Below are 16355 nucleotides of genomic sequence, written 5' to 3'. Positions count from 1 at the left end.
CCTGAAAGAGAATATACATTGTGTTTGTTTTTAAGTCTGATGTATGTTTACAAAAGTTAATAAGAGACATTGCCGTATTTAGGGCAATCTTTGAATTAAAAAGTTGATAAACCATTTGTGTGCTTCTGTAGTTTTTGTGTTTAAATGGACAATATATTATTGCATAAGAATTTCTGTCTGTAAGCTTTTACTTGACAAATCTAAACTGTTTTCTGGAATCTTTGGGGTTCCCCAGGATTTTCAGAAATGTTGCTTGAAGAGAAAATTAATAGTGCCAGGGAAGTTAGCACAAAATGAAGTTTTTCCAATAAAACTAATCTGGAAATTATTCTGATGGCTTCCTGAAGCAAACAACAAAGTTATTGTTTGCCCTTGAACCTGTACAAAGAAGTCAGTTGGGGAGAAAGTTGAACTTTATTTTAGCATTAATCACCGTGTCTTTTGTGGCGCTTGAAGATAGAGAATCCCAGCAGCCAAGAGTTTCATGTTGAAAAGTAAGGGTTCTTCATTAGCTAGCTTAGTAAGGAGGATGATTCTGAAAGTCTGAATTATTTGAGATCTGCTTTCATTAAAATATATCCTTCATTTATGCCAATCTTGTGAGTCTTGGTAAATGGCATTTACCCGAAAACCTAATATTCATACTAGTTGTTTCCTTGATCCAAGTAGTTTTTATCCTTCTACTGAAAGCATGGATTCCATCAATATGGTGGCCATGACTGATGAGGGCACTGCTTTTGTTACAACTATTTCACATGTGATCCATGTAAAAAGAGTTCCAATGGTACAGTTGTTACTATTTTGACTTTTTTTTTAACATATACATTCTGACTCACCTGAATGGATAAAATCTTAGCTGGTGGGTGGAGGTGGGAGACTATAGAAAGTGGGATATTAATCATATGACTTAGCAGAAGTAGTTGGTCTAGGATTTGGGGACTTTTATTGTTTTAGCAAGTGAAACAAGTGGTTTAAACTTTGCACAGGAACACGGTACTTATTCTGTCACTTAAAATCCCCTTTCCAGGAGACCCAAATATTATGGGAAAATCTGAGGGTGTTGGTGTTTGCCCACTACATTTTTTTAAATAAAAAGTTATATCTAGTCATGCATGTACTATACAGTTCCTAAACTTTCCCCATACTTTTATCCCAGTGTGTCTCAACTTCAAGTTTAAGACATATACAAATACAAATACATGTAGACATCTTAATTCTGGGAGTTGAAGTCCACACATCATAAACTTGCTGAAGTTGAGAGTCACTGCGTTAGTTGTGCCTTGTTCCTCATACAGTACCTTTGATGCTTCATTTCTAATGCCCTGTGAAAACATTATTTTGCATTAGTAGTTCAAACATTTCCAGAGAATATTAGAGGCTTTCTGACAAGGAGACTGGTTGTGAAAGAATATCCACAGCATGTTTTCACATTTTCCGTTTCCAGTTCAAAGAAAAGTTGTGACTTATTCTTTTTCACGACTTTCCTCCCACCCAGTCTTTTCCTCTTAAACATTTACTGGCCTGCTTGTTTGCTTTTCTGATTTCCTTTTGCTTCTAGCAAATCATTAGGCAACAAAGAATTGCTGAGCTAAGTAACATGGTTAGATCCTGTGACTTCTGTTCTCTAAAGACCTTAGTAAGCTAATAGGCTTCCTGCAGCTGTTAACTTTGTCTGAGTTTTAAATGACTTCTTCCTTAAAAAACAAGACATTGCACTTTTTCCTTCCTCTGATTATGTCTCCCATCCCTCAGCTTTCAAGGGCAGTTGGAAATTCATTGCTTAGAGTCTGAATTAATTAAATTGAAATTTAACTACTAGAATAGCACTAGTTTCCAAAGGTGGTTAACGTTTCTTGTTTTTATTCAGATTTCCAGCCCAAAATACTCACGGAAATTTCTACTGAAACATTATTGAACCAAGTGGACTTGATACTCTAACTTCCAACTCTATGATAGCTTAATGGAAACCAAACTACTCAAGGTTATAAGGGCTAATTTAGATGTTTGACCTTGTCATGGAGATCTCCAATATTTAATACGGTAAGGGGAATCCCAGTGGTACAAAATTGAGCTAGGAATAGCACAGAATTAGGAGTTTGTCTGGTGTTTGCTAGAAAAGTGCACTTGGAAGATTGTTTTCAGCTGAGTTTAGAAACTACAATGATTTCTCATTGAAGAAATGCCTTCCTGGCTTCTGAGTTCTGTGACTTTATGGGAATGGACACCTACATTGTTGTCTACTCCCAGAGAATGAATACATTCACTACACAAATCAGATACAACAACTTCTATCTACTCTCTAGCCCTGAGGTTCCCAAACTTGGCAACTTTAAGAATTGTGGACTTCAGCTCCCAGAATTCTCCAGCCAGCTATGCTATACTGGCAGGAGAATTCTGGGAGTTGAAGTCTACAAGTCTTTAAGTTGCCAAGTCTGAAGACCTCTGCTCTAACCCCAGAAATTCACTCTGCTGGCTAATACAAAGCCATTTATGAAAGCACATTTTTCTGTAGAACGGATAAATTTCTATATGTGGAATCTTGTATGTGTCTCAAATATGAATCCAGTTGGGTTCAAGGATGCTTATTCCCAGGTAAATGATAGAATTCCATTTTTAAAAATTCTTAACACCGGTAGATCATACCTGTTGAGTCAGACAGTCTTTGAAACTTTGGAACCACGTAAATACAAGACAGATGATCCTTCACTTCTACTTTCTCCCACCTCCCACTTCTGCTATTTGGCTTCCACAGGGGAAAGTTTTCCTTCAAATAGTGCTTGACTCCTGGTGACTTCACAGACACCTTCATTTAGCTGTCATGGCAGCAATACAAAAGGGGTATTGCCACAGGTTTATGATATGTAGCTCAGACTCAGTAAGATAAAAGAGGGAAAAATGTTTATTGTGGACATATACTTTCTGTCCAGGGCCCCAGAATCCTAAAGAGTCTAGAACTGTCAGTTCAACTTTTCCATAGTTGCTTGATGACACTCAGTTGAAACTCTTACTTGGGTAGAAAATTCACCCTTTCCAAATAACGTATTTTTAACATATAAAATTAGGAAATAAATGGAATGCAAAATTACTTTGCCACCTAATAGTTCATTGGTTCCAGTTCAACGTATATGAGAGCTATTCAAGCCTTATTTATTCATGTATTACCTTAACCCCGTGATGGCACAGAGAGCCCTCGCTGTGAGCACATGTGCCATCGCCAGCTGGTCTTCTGGTTTCCAGCAGGCACATGCGCTGAAAAGCCAGCTGGTTTTTGCGGGCACTGGAACGCAGGCCATTTTCCAGGCTGTGTTGGGGCCACTTTTCAGGCTGTTTTGGGCCCGAAAAAATGGCCAAAAAACAGGCATGCACACACCGGCCAGCTAGTCTTTGGGTTTCTGGCGCTCTGAAACGTGCATACAAACACATTCACGCGCGTTCCAGTTTGGGCATTCAGTGCTGAAAAGGTTCACCATTGCTTCCTTAGCCAATACTGTACACAGGGATATTACATAATGTTTGCATAACAAATCAAACCCCAATTGTTTATGTCTTTGAGTGCTTTCACAATCATCTATGTTTGCATTAGAAAGGAGTAAAATATTTTGAAAAGTAAACATACTTTCAAAACTAAACAATTTCATTGTTTCCCTGCAACACCCCTTCCCCCCCAGTTAATTTTAGTAATATACTGTATAACCATGTGACAAAATAAAATTCCATCAGCTGTTTTTCTGAAACAAGATCCATCGAACAGCAACAAAGCAGTTCTCAAAGCAGGTGGGGAAATAAGTATCTAAATGGTCACAAGCTCATTTCAAATTTCTCCCTTGATGTTTGAATTGAAAGTGAAAATCTTATACATCCTTACAGGTGCATTCCTCTAAGGCAGGGGTGTCAAACTCACGTGGTCACGGCAGTGTCGCATGACATATCCTCCTTCGCTAAACCGGGCATGGGCGTGACCAACACAGGACACATCTGGCCAGCGCGCCGGGAGTTTGACAGCCCTGCTTTTAAGTTAAAAAACAGTTTGCTAGGAACCCATCTTCTTCATCCTCTTTTCTTTGAACTAGCTAGACTTGTCACTCTCTCCTTTCATGAATCTAAGATTAAATTCATATCTTAAAAATCAAGCTGTTTTTAAAAGTACAAGTTGTGATTCATTAAACAAAATCTTGTCACGCATCAGCAAAGGGTCCTGAACAGGAAGGGCATTGGGAATCCCCATTCATAAATCAATGGCTGATTTATGCGCCTGAAATGAAAAGGGCTCTGCTTCGCTCAGTGGTGAATGGTGAAGTCTTGCTAGAACTTTTACAATGAGTTCTGAATCTTTCCTGTGAGATTCTCCCACTTCATATGTGAAAAAAAAGAAGAAACAACAGATGTTGATCCAAATTACACAAGGTGACTAATTCGGAAGGGCAGAGTTCTCAGAAGCTGAGTGAATTTTGCACCATCAGCTGATAAGTCATGTGAGTAATCTAAGTCACTGGAGGAATGTTCCACATGACAATGGCTCGTGTCAACAAAACTGCTGTTGCTGCTGCTTTAGTTCCAGACTCCTGGACAGAAGTGTGCAACTTTTTCTGTGTCAAAGGCCATACTTGTCCTTTGGATAATCCCCTGAGACCTGCTTCCAGACAGCCACAATTTTTTTTTTAAAAAAAAATTTGTATTGTTAGGTCTCGTCTTTTTTTTTATTCCCTTGTCTGTACCCCCTTCCCTGATTGAATTGTGAGCCGCCCTGAGTCCCCTTCGGGGAAAAGGGTGGCATACAAATGTAATAAATCAATCAAATCAATCAAGACAAAAATGGAATCTGACATGATTTTTTTTTATATACTGTATATTTATAGTCAGTAAGTTAAATATAGTTTACATGATTATCTTCCAGTCAAGGATATAATAGTCTTCTCTTTTTGTCTTATATAAATGTTATTTTATAAAATATTGAAACCTCCTAGAACCTCACCTAAAGCTTTTGTGGCTGCCTGAGATTGGACCTCAATTCTGATGTATGGAGGCAATCGGAATATTCATAGCCTTCTTTATTTCATAGATATCTTGAAATGCTTTAATCTTGCGTCAGAGATTTTCCGCTTATGACAACTGGTAAAAGACACAAATTCACATAAAGTTTGCGCTTGCTGATTTGTATATTTATGCATAAATCTTAAAAGTATGATAAAACTAAATAGAAAGCTATTTTTGTTGGATGTTGGGGAATGCAAAAAGAGAAGGGGACAGTATGATGGGATAGTTAGTGTCATTGACAAATGAACATGAATTTGGGCAAACTCCAGGGGACAATAGGGTGGTCGGGCATGCTGGGGACCTTGGAGTCACAAAAAGTTGGACACAACTTATGACTGAACCACAACGAAGAAAGCTAACAGATCTCAGCATAACAAGATAATGTATGCCTTCTCAGTCTATTTTCTAAATCAAGGATAAGTAATGGCCGGGTCCCAAAATGTCTTTTGTGAGGCCACTGGAACCCATCTCACCATGAGTCTTGGAAACTGAAGGCACGTTTTCTCACGATTTTAAATTAGGAAACACTGAAAAATTATACTTAAAATCTTGACATAGGTTAACAGTTAGCAAAATAAAGGAGATAAGCCTCTCTTCAATGTTTTGATCCTGGTCCTGACTAAGTTTAAATTGCACTTAGACTAAATAGACATTCAAATATATCATTTCAAATAAAACTGACACCTCTTCAAATTAATTGTCCTGTATTAGGTAGAACAAATTATCACAGCCTTCTCCTCTTGGTTAGTTGATATTTTTCCTGTTCTACAAGAATCTGTCCTGCTTATATTTCTAAGCAAAAAGAAAGAGAATTGCTATACTGTCTGAAAGCACGGAGTTGAAATTAGGAGCATTAGATCACTCAAGGTGAATTCCCCATGACCAGAAAAGATTATCTTGGCATGAGATCACCACATGAGAAAACGAGAAAGACTTGGTGTTCAGTTTCCACTCACTTCCTTGCTGAGACTCATTCAGAAAATGGACCAGATGTAAAGATTGTTTAGCCCAAACACAGTCTGATCCCAAGCAAGGAATTTGGACATGAAGCTATGGTACATGGTATAGTACATGGTATAGTACAGGGTGTCCATGCAGCTGAATACAGTCTTTGCACTGGCTCTTGGTTGCTTCTCTCCTCTGTTTAGGACTCATACCTGTGAAGTCCCAGGTTATTTTCTTTCTTTTCTTAAATCACACTTCAACTCTATGACCCAGGGATTCATAGCTTGGTAGCTCTAGGTACCAGTCACTCTGAGAATATTTCCCTTAGTATCCCACTATGCTTCTTGTCCCTAACTTGCTAAAAGAGATTCCATAAATAAATGGAAAGCTGCCATGTTATCTAGTTTGAAAATGTGCCCACCTGTCCAGAAAAATAAAAAAGAGAAAAATAATGGAGGGATCAGATCATCCTATGGGATTACAAGAATCAATCTCATTAATTTTGTCTTCTTGAAAATGAGTGTTGTCCCCGCGAACCGGTTGATCGGCGAACCCGGAAGTAAGTAACTTCCGGGAATGGCGAAGGGCCCGCCCGCCCGCGCTCCTTACCCGGTTTTGACGAGTTCTGTGTTTCCACGCATGTGCAGGACGCATACAGCGCCTGCGCGATCCTCCAGGAGCAGCTGGAGCATCGCACAGACGCTAGTACGAATGCGTGCACTGCACATGTGCACAAGGACGCCACCGGCCCCGTTCCAACCGAACCGGTTGGAACGGGGCGAGAAACCCACCCCTATATATTATACCCACCCCAAAAGTATTTTTTGGTACTAAGAGATATTTAAAGCAAATTTTAATCTTTTGAATGGGAATTTAATGACAAAGTTGACAATAATAGAAAACAAGCATATCTGGGAGGAGGAATGTCCTTAGACAACACATGATTTATATTATAAACTCACACAATAATGCAGAATTATTTGAAGAGATAGACAGTCCATACAAGTAGCCACATCACTTCTAGACCCTGAGTACAAAAGGTTAACTTGTGACCTTCTAAACTGCTTTATCAACTGATATAAGAGGACTGAAGACAGGCTATCTGGGTGACTAAAGCTTTTCCATTCCCAAGTCTTTGTTAACATGGTTTCCATTACCTTAAAATACACAGTATAAATCAAGAAAATAAATACATTTCTGAAGGTCTTCTTGGAGCACAGATCTTATGAAATGCTATGCTAAAGATGACACATTTCTCAATATCATATTTTTAAAAAATAATACATAACTGGAAGGTACACTTTTTGTGTGGCAGAAAAGGCCTCTTACACTGAGGCCACAATATATTAGTCCAGCAGAGCTACCTAACAAAACTATTGATTTCAGTCTCTGCCAGAGCAGTTTAGCATCTTAGCTGATCAATGGTAAGCCAAACAGGTGCCAAAATTAGATGCCAAACAAGATGGGCAGATAGGCAGATAAATATAGGTATTCCTTTATTAGCAACAGTAAATGGAACCGGAATTACTATAGCTAAATGTGATATCATGTGACAGCAATCCTGGTACTTCCCCATAGTTATTCTTCAGTGGGGATTGCAGCTTGCTAAACGAGTCCCAGGAGGCTCACAAGCAGACCAGCAGGCAGGTAAGTAGCTGCTGCCCGGAAGGTAAGGCCATGTAATTAGCCCACAAGGCACAGTGCAAGTGCAGGGAGGCCGCTAGGTGGGGAATGGTGAGTGTGAAGCAGATGGAAGAAGAGTGCAAATGATTGACCACAGTGACTTGCAACATTCCCTGCCAGCTTCCACATTGATTTTTCTTGTGGGAAGCCAATAAGGTAGGTTCCAAATGGAAACCGCATGGTTATGAGATGCATCATAGTGCAAACAAGCTGCCCAATGCCCAAACCACTATCAAAACTTCAAGGACCAGTTGCAAGTACAATTCATTCAGTACCATCACAACTTTGAATTATTGCTGAACAAGTAGTCCTTAAACAAGGACGTCTGTAGATAGATGATAGATGATAGAGAGAAAGATAGAAAGAAAGATAGAAAGAAAGATAGATAGATATCCTGTGTCCCTGAAATTAAGATCTCCCCAGATAATAAGCCCAATCAGGTTTTTGAGAACATGCACTAAAATAAGCCCTCCCCTGAAAATGAGCCTTCTCCAAAAATATTGTAACCCAGCAGCAGCCATAAAATGACCAACTTGCCACCTCCTGAACCTCAAAAATAATAAGACCTCCCCAAAAATAAGAACAAGCACTTATTTCGGGGGTCAAATAACAGGGTCTTATTTTCAGGGAAACACGGTAGGTAGGTAGGTAGGTAGGTAGATGATAGATAGATAGATAGATAGATAGATAGATAGATAGATAGATAGATAGATAGATAGATAGATAGATAGATAGCAATAGCAATAGCAATAGCAATAGCAATAGCAATAGCAATAGCAATAGCAATAGCAATAGCAGTTAGACTTATATACCGCTTCATAGGGCTTTCAGCCCTCTCTAAACGGTTTACAGAGTCAGCATATTGCCCCCACAGTCTGGGTCCTCATTTCACCCACCTCGGAAGGATGGAAGGCTGAGTCAACCTTGAGCCTGGTGAGATTTGAACCGCCGAACTGCAGATAACAGTCAGCTGAAGTAGCCTGCAGTACTGCACTCTACCCACTGATAGATAGATAGATAGATAGATAGATAGATAGATAGATAGATAGATAGATAGATAGATAGATAGATAGATAGATAGATGACAGACTGTATAAATCAGCATTATTGGATGCCATCACAAATTCATATGCTAAAACCATCATCCTCATGGGCTAATACACAAGGTTTGGCTTCTCATGGCCAGGTTGTGTGTCTGGCTTTGTATTGTTGTGGAGAGCTCTGGAGAGCCACATTCTGTACCCAAAGTGAAATGTTCAGAGGACAAACAATAGAAGATAACGATTCCTCAAATCAACTGTTTTTTCAAAGCCCCTATTATAACAACAATGAGGAATCGTATGACAACTTAATGACACAGATAAATGAAGTGGTCTGTGATTCGCAAAAACTTGTTATAATAATGTTCTTTTACTTTGCTCTCTCCACTCTTGTCATCTCTTCTTATGCTGCTGCTTTCCTTCTTCATCCAGGTATAAACCTTATGCAGAGTTAGAGTCTGGCACACATTGCCAGAGTCTAACTTTAACTGCCAACTGTTCTCCTTGGTTTTTAACAGGTATCTTTGTCAGTACTAGCTAGAGGATTTGGCATTCAAAAGTAAAGCTTCTACTTCTACTACATATACTTCTCCTTTCAGAAGTAAACTACTGATACAAAACTCCTTTCTGATACACTCCTAAGAATGAATTTATGAACAATAATTGGGATAGAGGAGACATGGAATGAAAACATTTCTACATTAATTTATGGCCAGACTCTTGATTGTCAATTGTATCTTCATGGCAAATTATTTTGTATCTGAAAATGTGGATTTTGAATTTTTTGTGATGACCATCCAAAACACCCTTTCTGTTATACATTGAGGAGATGATGCTACAATGTCTAACAATTTGCCAGGAGGTCCATAATTTCAAAACCATTTACTTTGTGCCAGGGAATCTGGCACTAACGCGACATCATCCATCATCCATCCATGGTTTGAGGCTCCAAACTACTATTCAAGTATGGCTTTTTTTCTCCTTCCAAGAATGAACTTCCCTTTGATATTCCATTTATGACTGCAAATGAATTCTGTCAAGTAAATGCCCCAGAGAAGGATTGCATATGCTACCCATGTCACCATCCAGAGAAGAAACTGTATTTTGGAGAGTTTCTGCTGCTGGAGGAGATGATTGGGAAGAAGAAACATCTAAATTAAGTTTGCTTCAAGAGGGTAGCCTTGCTACTACAAGTCATCTGTGTCCTTGATAACAGGAACTGGTGATTCTTCTCCACCAAGTTGTTTATAAATAAAGCAGAAAGTCAGCCTGGGCTCTTTGTTCAGGAGATGGGATTTGATCTGATGAGGGAGGGCATCTTCATCCATCTGCATAGTTTTATTATCAAGTTGGACAAACAGCCCATAGTCCTGAGGCTCTGAGACTTCAAATTTCTCAGCGCACTGTTGAATCAACTGATGAGTCGTGGAGTCGGTCCGATATGCCAGCGTCCTTGTTTTGGCATCAGCCTCCATAAAAGAAATTGCAATGAAATCCTGGGGGGAAAAGGAAGATCACTTTTGAAATAACATTAATACTCCTCCCGACTCTATTAAAATGCAACTCTATTTATGCAGAAAATTCCTGTTTGGCCTTTTCACCACCAAAAATCGGGATGCAATTAATTAAAAACTAACAAACTGCTTTTAATAAATTCTTAAAAGTTAAAACGGAAATAACACTACGGTAAAAATGTGATTTTAAAGGTTTAAAAATGTGGAAGAAAACATAAAAATGTGGGACAAGCATATAAGAGTAGATACTGCAGAAGTTCAGCAGTATCAGCTTTAGTACAAGCCTGGATTAAAATAGTTAAGTAATTGAAAGTCAGAACCAGTAGGGAAATGTGGAAGGAATTAATGATTTTTAGTTATATGATCTGAGGAAGCAGAGAGTGTGTTGCATTTCTTCAAAAAGATTAAAGATTCTCACATGTTCTAAGCTTTAATGAAACTAAGTAATCAATGCTTTCCATGCAAAAGGCCCCAGATTTAACTCCACTTCTGACAGGGCTGGGAAAACCTCTTGCCTGAAACTATGAAGCGGGGGAATTCCTTTGGAGCAGAGGTGTCAAACTCAAGGTTCAGGAGCCAGATCCAGCCCACTGGGTCCTTAGATCTGGCCCGTGGGGCCACCCTAGAAACAGCAAAGGACTGACCTCCTGCCACCCTCTGCCAGTGAAAACAGAGCTCGGGGGGGAGTGCATGTGGAGGACGCCCGTTCCCTCGCCCCGAGGGCGGCAGGAGGCTATTGTGGCTGAAAATGGAACCCAGGAGCTTGTTTTCACTGGCAGACTCCTTGGGCCCAAGCGCCACCACAGATGCCCCCAACACGAGTAACGTCAAGATGGCCACCCCCCCGGCCACACCCAACCTGGCCCCCAAAGTCAAACACAACCCTGTTGCAGCCCTTAATGAAATCGAGTTTGACACCCCTGATTTGGAGGAAAACAGCCCAAAAGTATACAGGTAGTCCTCAACTTACAACAGTTCATTTAGTGACTCTTTCAAAGTTACAATGGCACTGAAAAGGGACTTATAACCATTTTTCTTGTTTATGACTATTGCAGCATCCCCATGGTCACATGATCAAACTTCAGACATAGTTCATAACAGTTGCTGTGTCCTGATGTCATAGGATCACCTTTTGTGACCTTCTGACAAGCAAAGTCAACGAGGAAGCCAGACTCACTTAGCAACCGTTTACTAACTTAACAACTCCAGTGATTCACTTAACAAATGAGGCAAGAAAGGTCAAAAAATGGGGCAAAACTCACTTCACAATTGTCTTGCTTAGCAACAGAAATGTTGGGCTCGATTGTGGTCGCAAGTCGACCACTTACTGTATGGTCTTGTAGCTTTTTAAATATAAAGTTTTGTATATATTTGACAATTTAATATTTGTTAAAGTTCGAAGAAGAATATTTTAAGAACATTTTGGCATTTTTAGAGTGTTGATTATCAGGACTTTATCAATATTATCTGTTTAAATTTAGAGAGAGGTTGCTACGCGGTTATTTTCTCTGAACTAAAAGAAAGTTGAAGGTCATATTTGTTAGAAATTTGGCTGCTGTATTTTTTCCCCTGTCACTTTTACTTTGTATTGTTATTCCATTCTCCCTGCTCCTTTTATGTTAGATTGTATTTTAATGTTTGATCTTGAAATTTAATATTTAACATCAATGAATAAAAGGAACTGCTAATCAGGGTAGACAATGCATAGCAAGATAGGCAAACGGTCTTCGGATAAAACCATTTGTTTTTGTTTTGATCAAATTCCTGGTAGCTGGAAAAGATTTGAGATTCAGAAGGCAACTTTTGATTATAATATCTGAAGAACTATCTGCAATGTGTACAAGTAGCACAAAATCAAGATATTCCCTGGATAGGGAGTATCTTGCATGCAAAGCTTGTTATTTGAAGAAAAAATAGTATTTGCTGCCACCTTGAGGTTGAAAGGCAGGAAATCTTAAATACTAAACTGCATTAGGGCAGCTCAAAAGTTACAAATATGGTAGGTATCACTGAGTCAGGTTTCATAATAGTTGCATCATCAGATTATCACTACCGTTGTCTGTTTTTTTTTAACAACAACACATAACTATTCCAAGGACATTTGATCAATCGCCTTGACACTATTCATCAGCCTTATCCATTGTTTTTCCAGGCTGTGCAGTGCTTTGGTTTCAAAGGCAAAAAGGCAATTCAGACCATACAGTTGAAGTTCATATAAGACTGTCCTAAGCTTATTCAAAACAGGGCCATCTTTACCCAGAATTGGGTACAGCTCCTTTTCCACCTGCAGCATCGTCCCAGGAAAAGATGCATTTGATTTAAAGGGTTGATGATAGATGCTATATGTATCCACACAGACTTTAATAGAATTACAGAATGACAGAAAAAAGAAGGGACTTTGGAGTTCTTCTAGTGCAGCCCCCTGCTTGAGCAAGAGACCCTATACCAGTGGTGGGATTCAAATAATTTAAAAACCGGTTCTCTGCCTTAATGATTTCTTTCAACAACCAGTTCATCAAACTGCTCAGAAAGTTAACAACTGGTTTTCCCAAAGTGGTGTGAACTGGCTGAATCCCACCACTGCCCTATTCTATTCCAGGCAAATGGCCATCCAAACTCTTTTTAAAATTGTACTATGTTGGAGTAACCATTGTCTCTGGAGGCAAACTGTCCCAATAATTAATTGTTCTTGCTGTCTCCTTAATTCTTGGTTGGATTTTTGTTTTCATAATGTTCCACCCATTAATTCATGTCCTGCCCTCAGATGCTTTAGACTATAGGTTGACTCCCTCTTCTCTGTGGAATACTGGAAGACTGCCATCATTACAGCCCTAATCCTTCTCCTTGTTAGACTAAACATACCTAGTTTCCACAATCATTCATCGTACAGTTTCTTCTTGAGACCTCTAATCATCTTTGCTCCTTGTCTCTGCACTTTTTCTACAGTCTCAATATCTATTTGCCTTCAGATAAAAAACAACAATGGGGTCCTATTGTTCCCCTTTTATTCCTTTGATGTAGTTAACCATGATCACTTTTTTTCTAGTCTATCATCTTGCCCATTGTATACCTAAACTGGATGAATTTCTTTCTGTTGATCATTACCTCAAGGACGGCAGCTTTTATTTGACCCATGAATCATTGATTGGCTGCTTGCAGTCCATATTTTCTTAGGAACCATCTTCACCTCCATTATTCAAAAGCATCTATCCTTTTCTTTGACTATCTTTCAATGCCAGCCTTCATTGCATTTTATTTATTAAATGTATATGCTGTCCATCTCATTGTCCAAAGCAAATCTTCTATTACCATAGAATTCTTCTAATTCTTCTAACTTTCGTTCTCACTGAAGTATTCTTATTTTTCACAGTGTAATCTAAGTTTGTCATGGTCTTCCTCCAGTTTTGAAACTCCACTTATATTTTTCTAATCCTGCAATTCTTAATATATGTTAAGTATATAGGTTGAATAAATCAGGGGAGGGTATACTGTACAGTCATGTCACATTCCTTTGCCAATCTGGAACCAGTTTCTTTCAACATGTTCTGTCCATACTGTGGTTGCCTGGTCTGTATACGCGTTTATCATGAGGACAATAAATTATTCTTGATTTCCCATTTTTCTGGGCACTTTCCACAGCTTGATATAACTGACACAATCAAAGGCCTTTCTATAATCAAAGAAGCATAAAATGACTTGTTTTGGGTACTTTTTTCTCAATTATCCGGCATGCATCAGCAAAAGTGTCTTATATTCCTTGGCTTTTTCTAAAACCAGCATGAACATCTGGCGTCTCTTTTTCCACGCAGGGCTCTAATCTTCTTGGGATGATTCTAAGCATTATTTTGCTACCATGTGGAATTAAGGATATTGTACAATAGTTTGCACACTCTGTTAAGTCTCCTCTTTTTTTTGGAAATGGGATGTAGATTAACCTATCTTCCAATCCTCTGGGCACTCTGTTGTTCTTCAGATATGTTGGTATAGTTTGGTTCTTCTTTTGTTGCATGCCATTTTTCAGCTGGCATTCTATCAGCTCTCATAGTCTTCTGCTTTGGTAATGACCAGAGTGCTGATCTAACTTGATCTTCTAGTTCTAGAGGTTCTTATAAAGAAGGAATATCTTCTGAAATATCTTGGATTGTGACATCTTTACTGTACAGTGCTTCATTATACGCCTTTCATCTTCCTTTGGTCTCTTTTTGACTTGGTTACTATCGGCTCACTGACTTAGTTCAAAGTGTGCTAAACCTTTTTCTGAATTCAAAGATCTTTAGAAAGATTTTCCTTGTTTGTCAATGTCTGTTTCGATCTTCAATGTCTTTACCACTGTTTTTATAATAGCAATAGCACTTAGACTCCTTCATGGTGCTTTACAGAGCCATAGTGGCACAGTGGTTAGAATGCAGTACTGCAGGCTACTTCTGCTGACTGCCGGCTGCCCAGAAGTTTGGCAGTTCGAATCTCACCGGCTCAAGGTTGTTTCAGCCTTGCATCCTTCTAAGGCAAATAAAATGAGGCCCCAGATTGTTGGGGGTAATATGCTGACTTTGTAAATCACTTAGAGAGGGCTGTAAAGCACTGTGAAGTGGTATATGTCTAAGTGCTATTGTTACAACCCTCTCTAAGTGGTTTACAGAGTCAGCATATTGCCCCCAACAATCTGGATCCTCATTTTACTGACCTTGGAAGGATGGAAGGCTGAGTCAACCTTGAGTTGGTCAGGACTGAACCCCTGACAGTCAGCACAATTATAGCAGCAATATTGCATTCTTACCACTGCGCCATCATGACTTCTTTATGTTTATAATGTTACTTCTTTTTTCACCTCTTTGTAACTGTTTGTGAAGTTCCTTCTGAAATTTTTGTCTTTTTGGGCTTGTCTTCTTGGTAATTACCATAGTTTGTTCTATTCAGTTTGTTAATATTTTGTCTTCTTAAAATTCAACATTAACCATGATTTCTCACTGTTCATTCACCTTCTTTCTATATAAATGTTAAGGTTTATAAAGGGTTTTCACTATCATTACTACAAGTTGCTTTATTTTTATTTGCCTCTAGCAGATTCTTTTGTGGTTCTTCTGGGTTATTACTATCTTAGCTGTAACGTTTACTGTGATTTTCCTAATATTAGAAATATCTATCATTTATTTTTTCTTCTTATTGTCTTCTGTTTGTTGACTGACATTTTCTCCCTTTTTTGCTTGATGTTGGAAGCTGTCATGCTGTTATTGCTGCCCCAAACAGGTTATCTTTTGCAAAAGTTGAATGTACTGAATCTGTTCCAGACATGAAATGCTCTTACTTTTACTACCAGTTCAGGAATAAGGAGAAATTTCCTGACAGTTAGAACAATTAATCAGTGGAACAACTTGTCTCCAGAAGTTGTGGATGCTCCAACACTGGAAGTTTTAAAGATGATGTTGGGTATCCATTTGTTTGAAGAGGTGTAGGGTTTCCTGCCTTAGAAGGGGGTTGGACTAGAAGACCTAAAGAAGGGACCTAAAGTCCCTTCCAACTCTGTTATTCTATAACTATAAGCCAGTTTACTCTAGTGCAGGCATATCCAACTCATGCCCCATGGGTCACATACAGCCCTGGACAGCTAATAATGTGGGCCCACAAGAAAATAACAAATATTTAAACATAAAGAAAATTTGTTACATATAAACATTAACTATATTATATATTTAATATGCAGCCCAAGACAATCCCTCCTCACTTAACGTGGCCCAGGCAAGCCAAAAGGTTGGGCAAGCATGGTTGAGGAACCAGGATAGAAACCGGGACTCTAGTTCTAGTCCTGCCTTAGCCATAAAAGCCAGCTGGGTAACCTTAGGCCAGTCATTCACTCTCTCAGCCCAACTCACTTTACAGGGTTGTTGTTGTGGGAAAGTAGGACGATGAAGGTGTATGTTGGATATGCTCACTGACTTGAGTCATTTATAAAAATAATAAAGGCAGGATACAAATAAAAGAATAAAAAATTAGAAAATAACCTCTTCAGTTTAAAAGACTGACATTGGTGCAGTGGTGCAGTGTTAGAATGCAGTATCGCAGGATAATTCTGCTGACTGCCAGGAGTTCGATTCTGACCAGCTCAAGGTTGACTCAGGCTTCTACCTTTCCAAGGTTGGTA

The 16355-nt window shown here is 38.9% G+C and overlaps 1 protein-coding gene across 1 annotated transcript in view; it reads right to left on the bottom strand.

Annotated features, from left to right (window-relative positions):
• Positions 1 to 9138: 9138 nt before the first annotated feature.
• Positions 9139 to 16355, bottom strand: part of RIN3 (Ras and Rab interactor 3) — a 93965-nt gene continuing 86748 nt past the window's right edge. The window contains exon 10 of the mRNA XM_087725689.1: positions 9139 to 10198. Within this exon, the coding sequence (XP_087581815.1) occupies positions 9890 to 10198 (309 nt within the window). The 3' untranslated portion in view covers positions 9139 to 9889. The remainder of the gene's footprint in view (positions 10199 to 16355) is intronic.

Source organism: Thamnophis sirtalis, unplaced genomic scaffold, assembly GCF_051295495.1.
Source record: "Thamnophis sirtalis isolate CommonGarterSnake01/CBP01778 unplaced genomic scaffold, rThaSir2_p1.2 scaffold_1, whole genome shotgun sequence".
Classification (NCBI taxonomy): domain Eukaryota; kingdom Metazoa; phylum Chordata; class Lepidosauria; order Squamata; family Natricidae; genus Thamnophis; species Thamnophis sirtalis.
The sequence above is the reverse complement of the archived record's forward strand: the minus strand, read 5'-3'. Positions and strand labels throughout refer to the sequence as shown.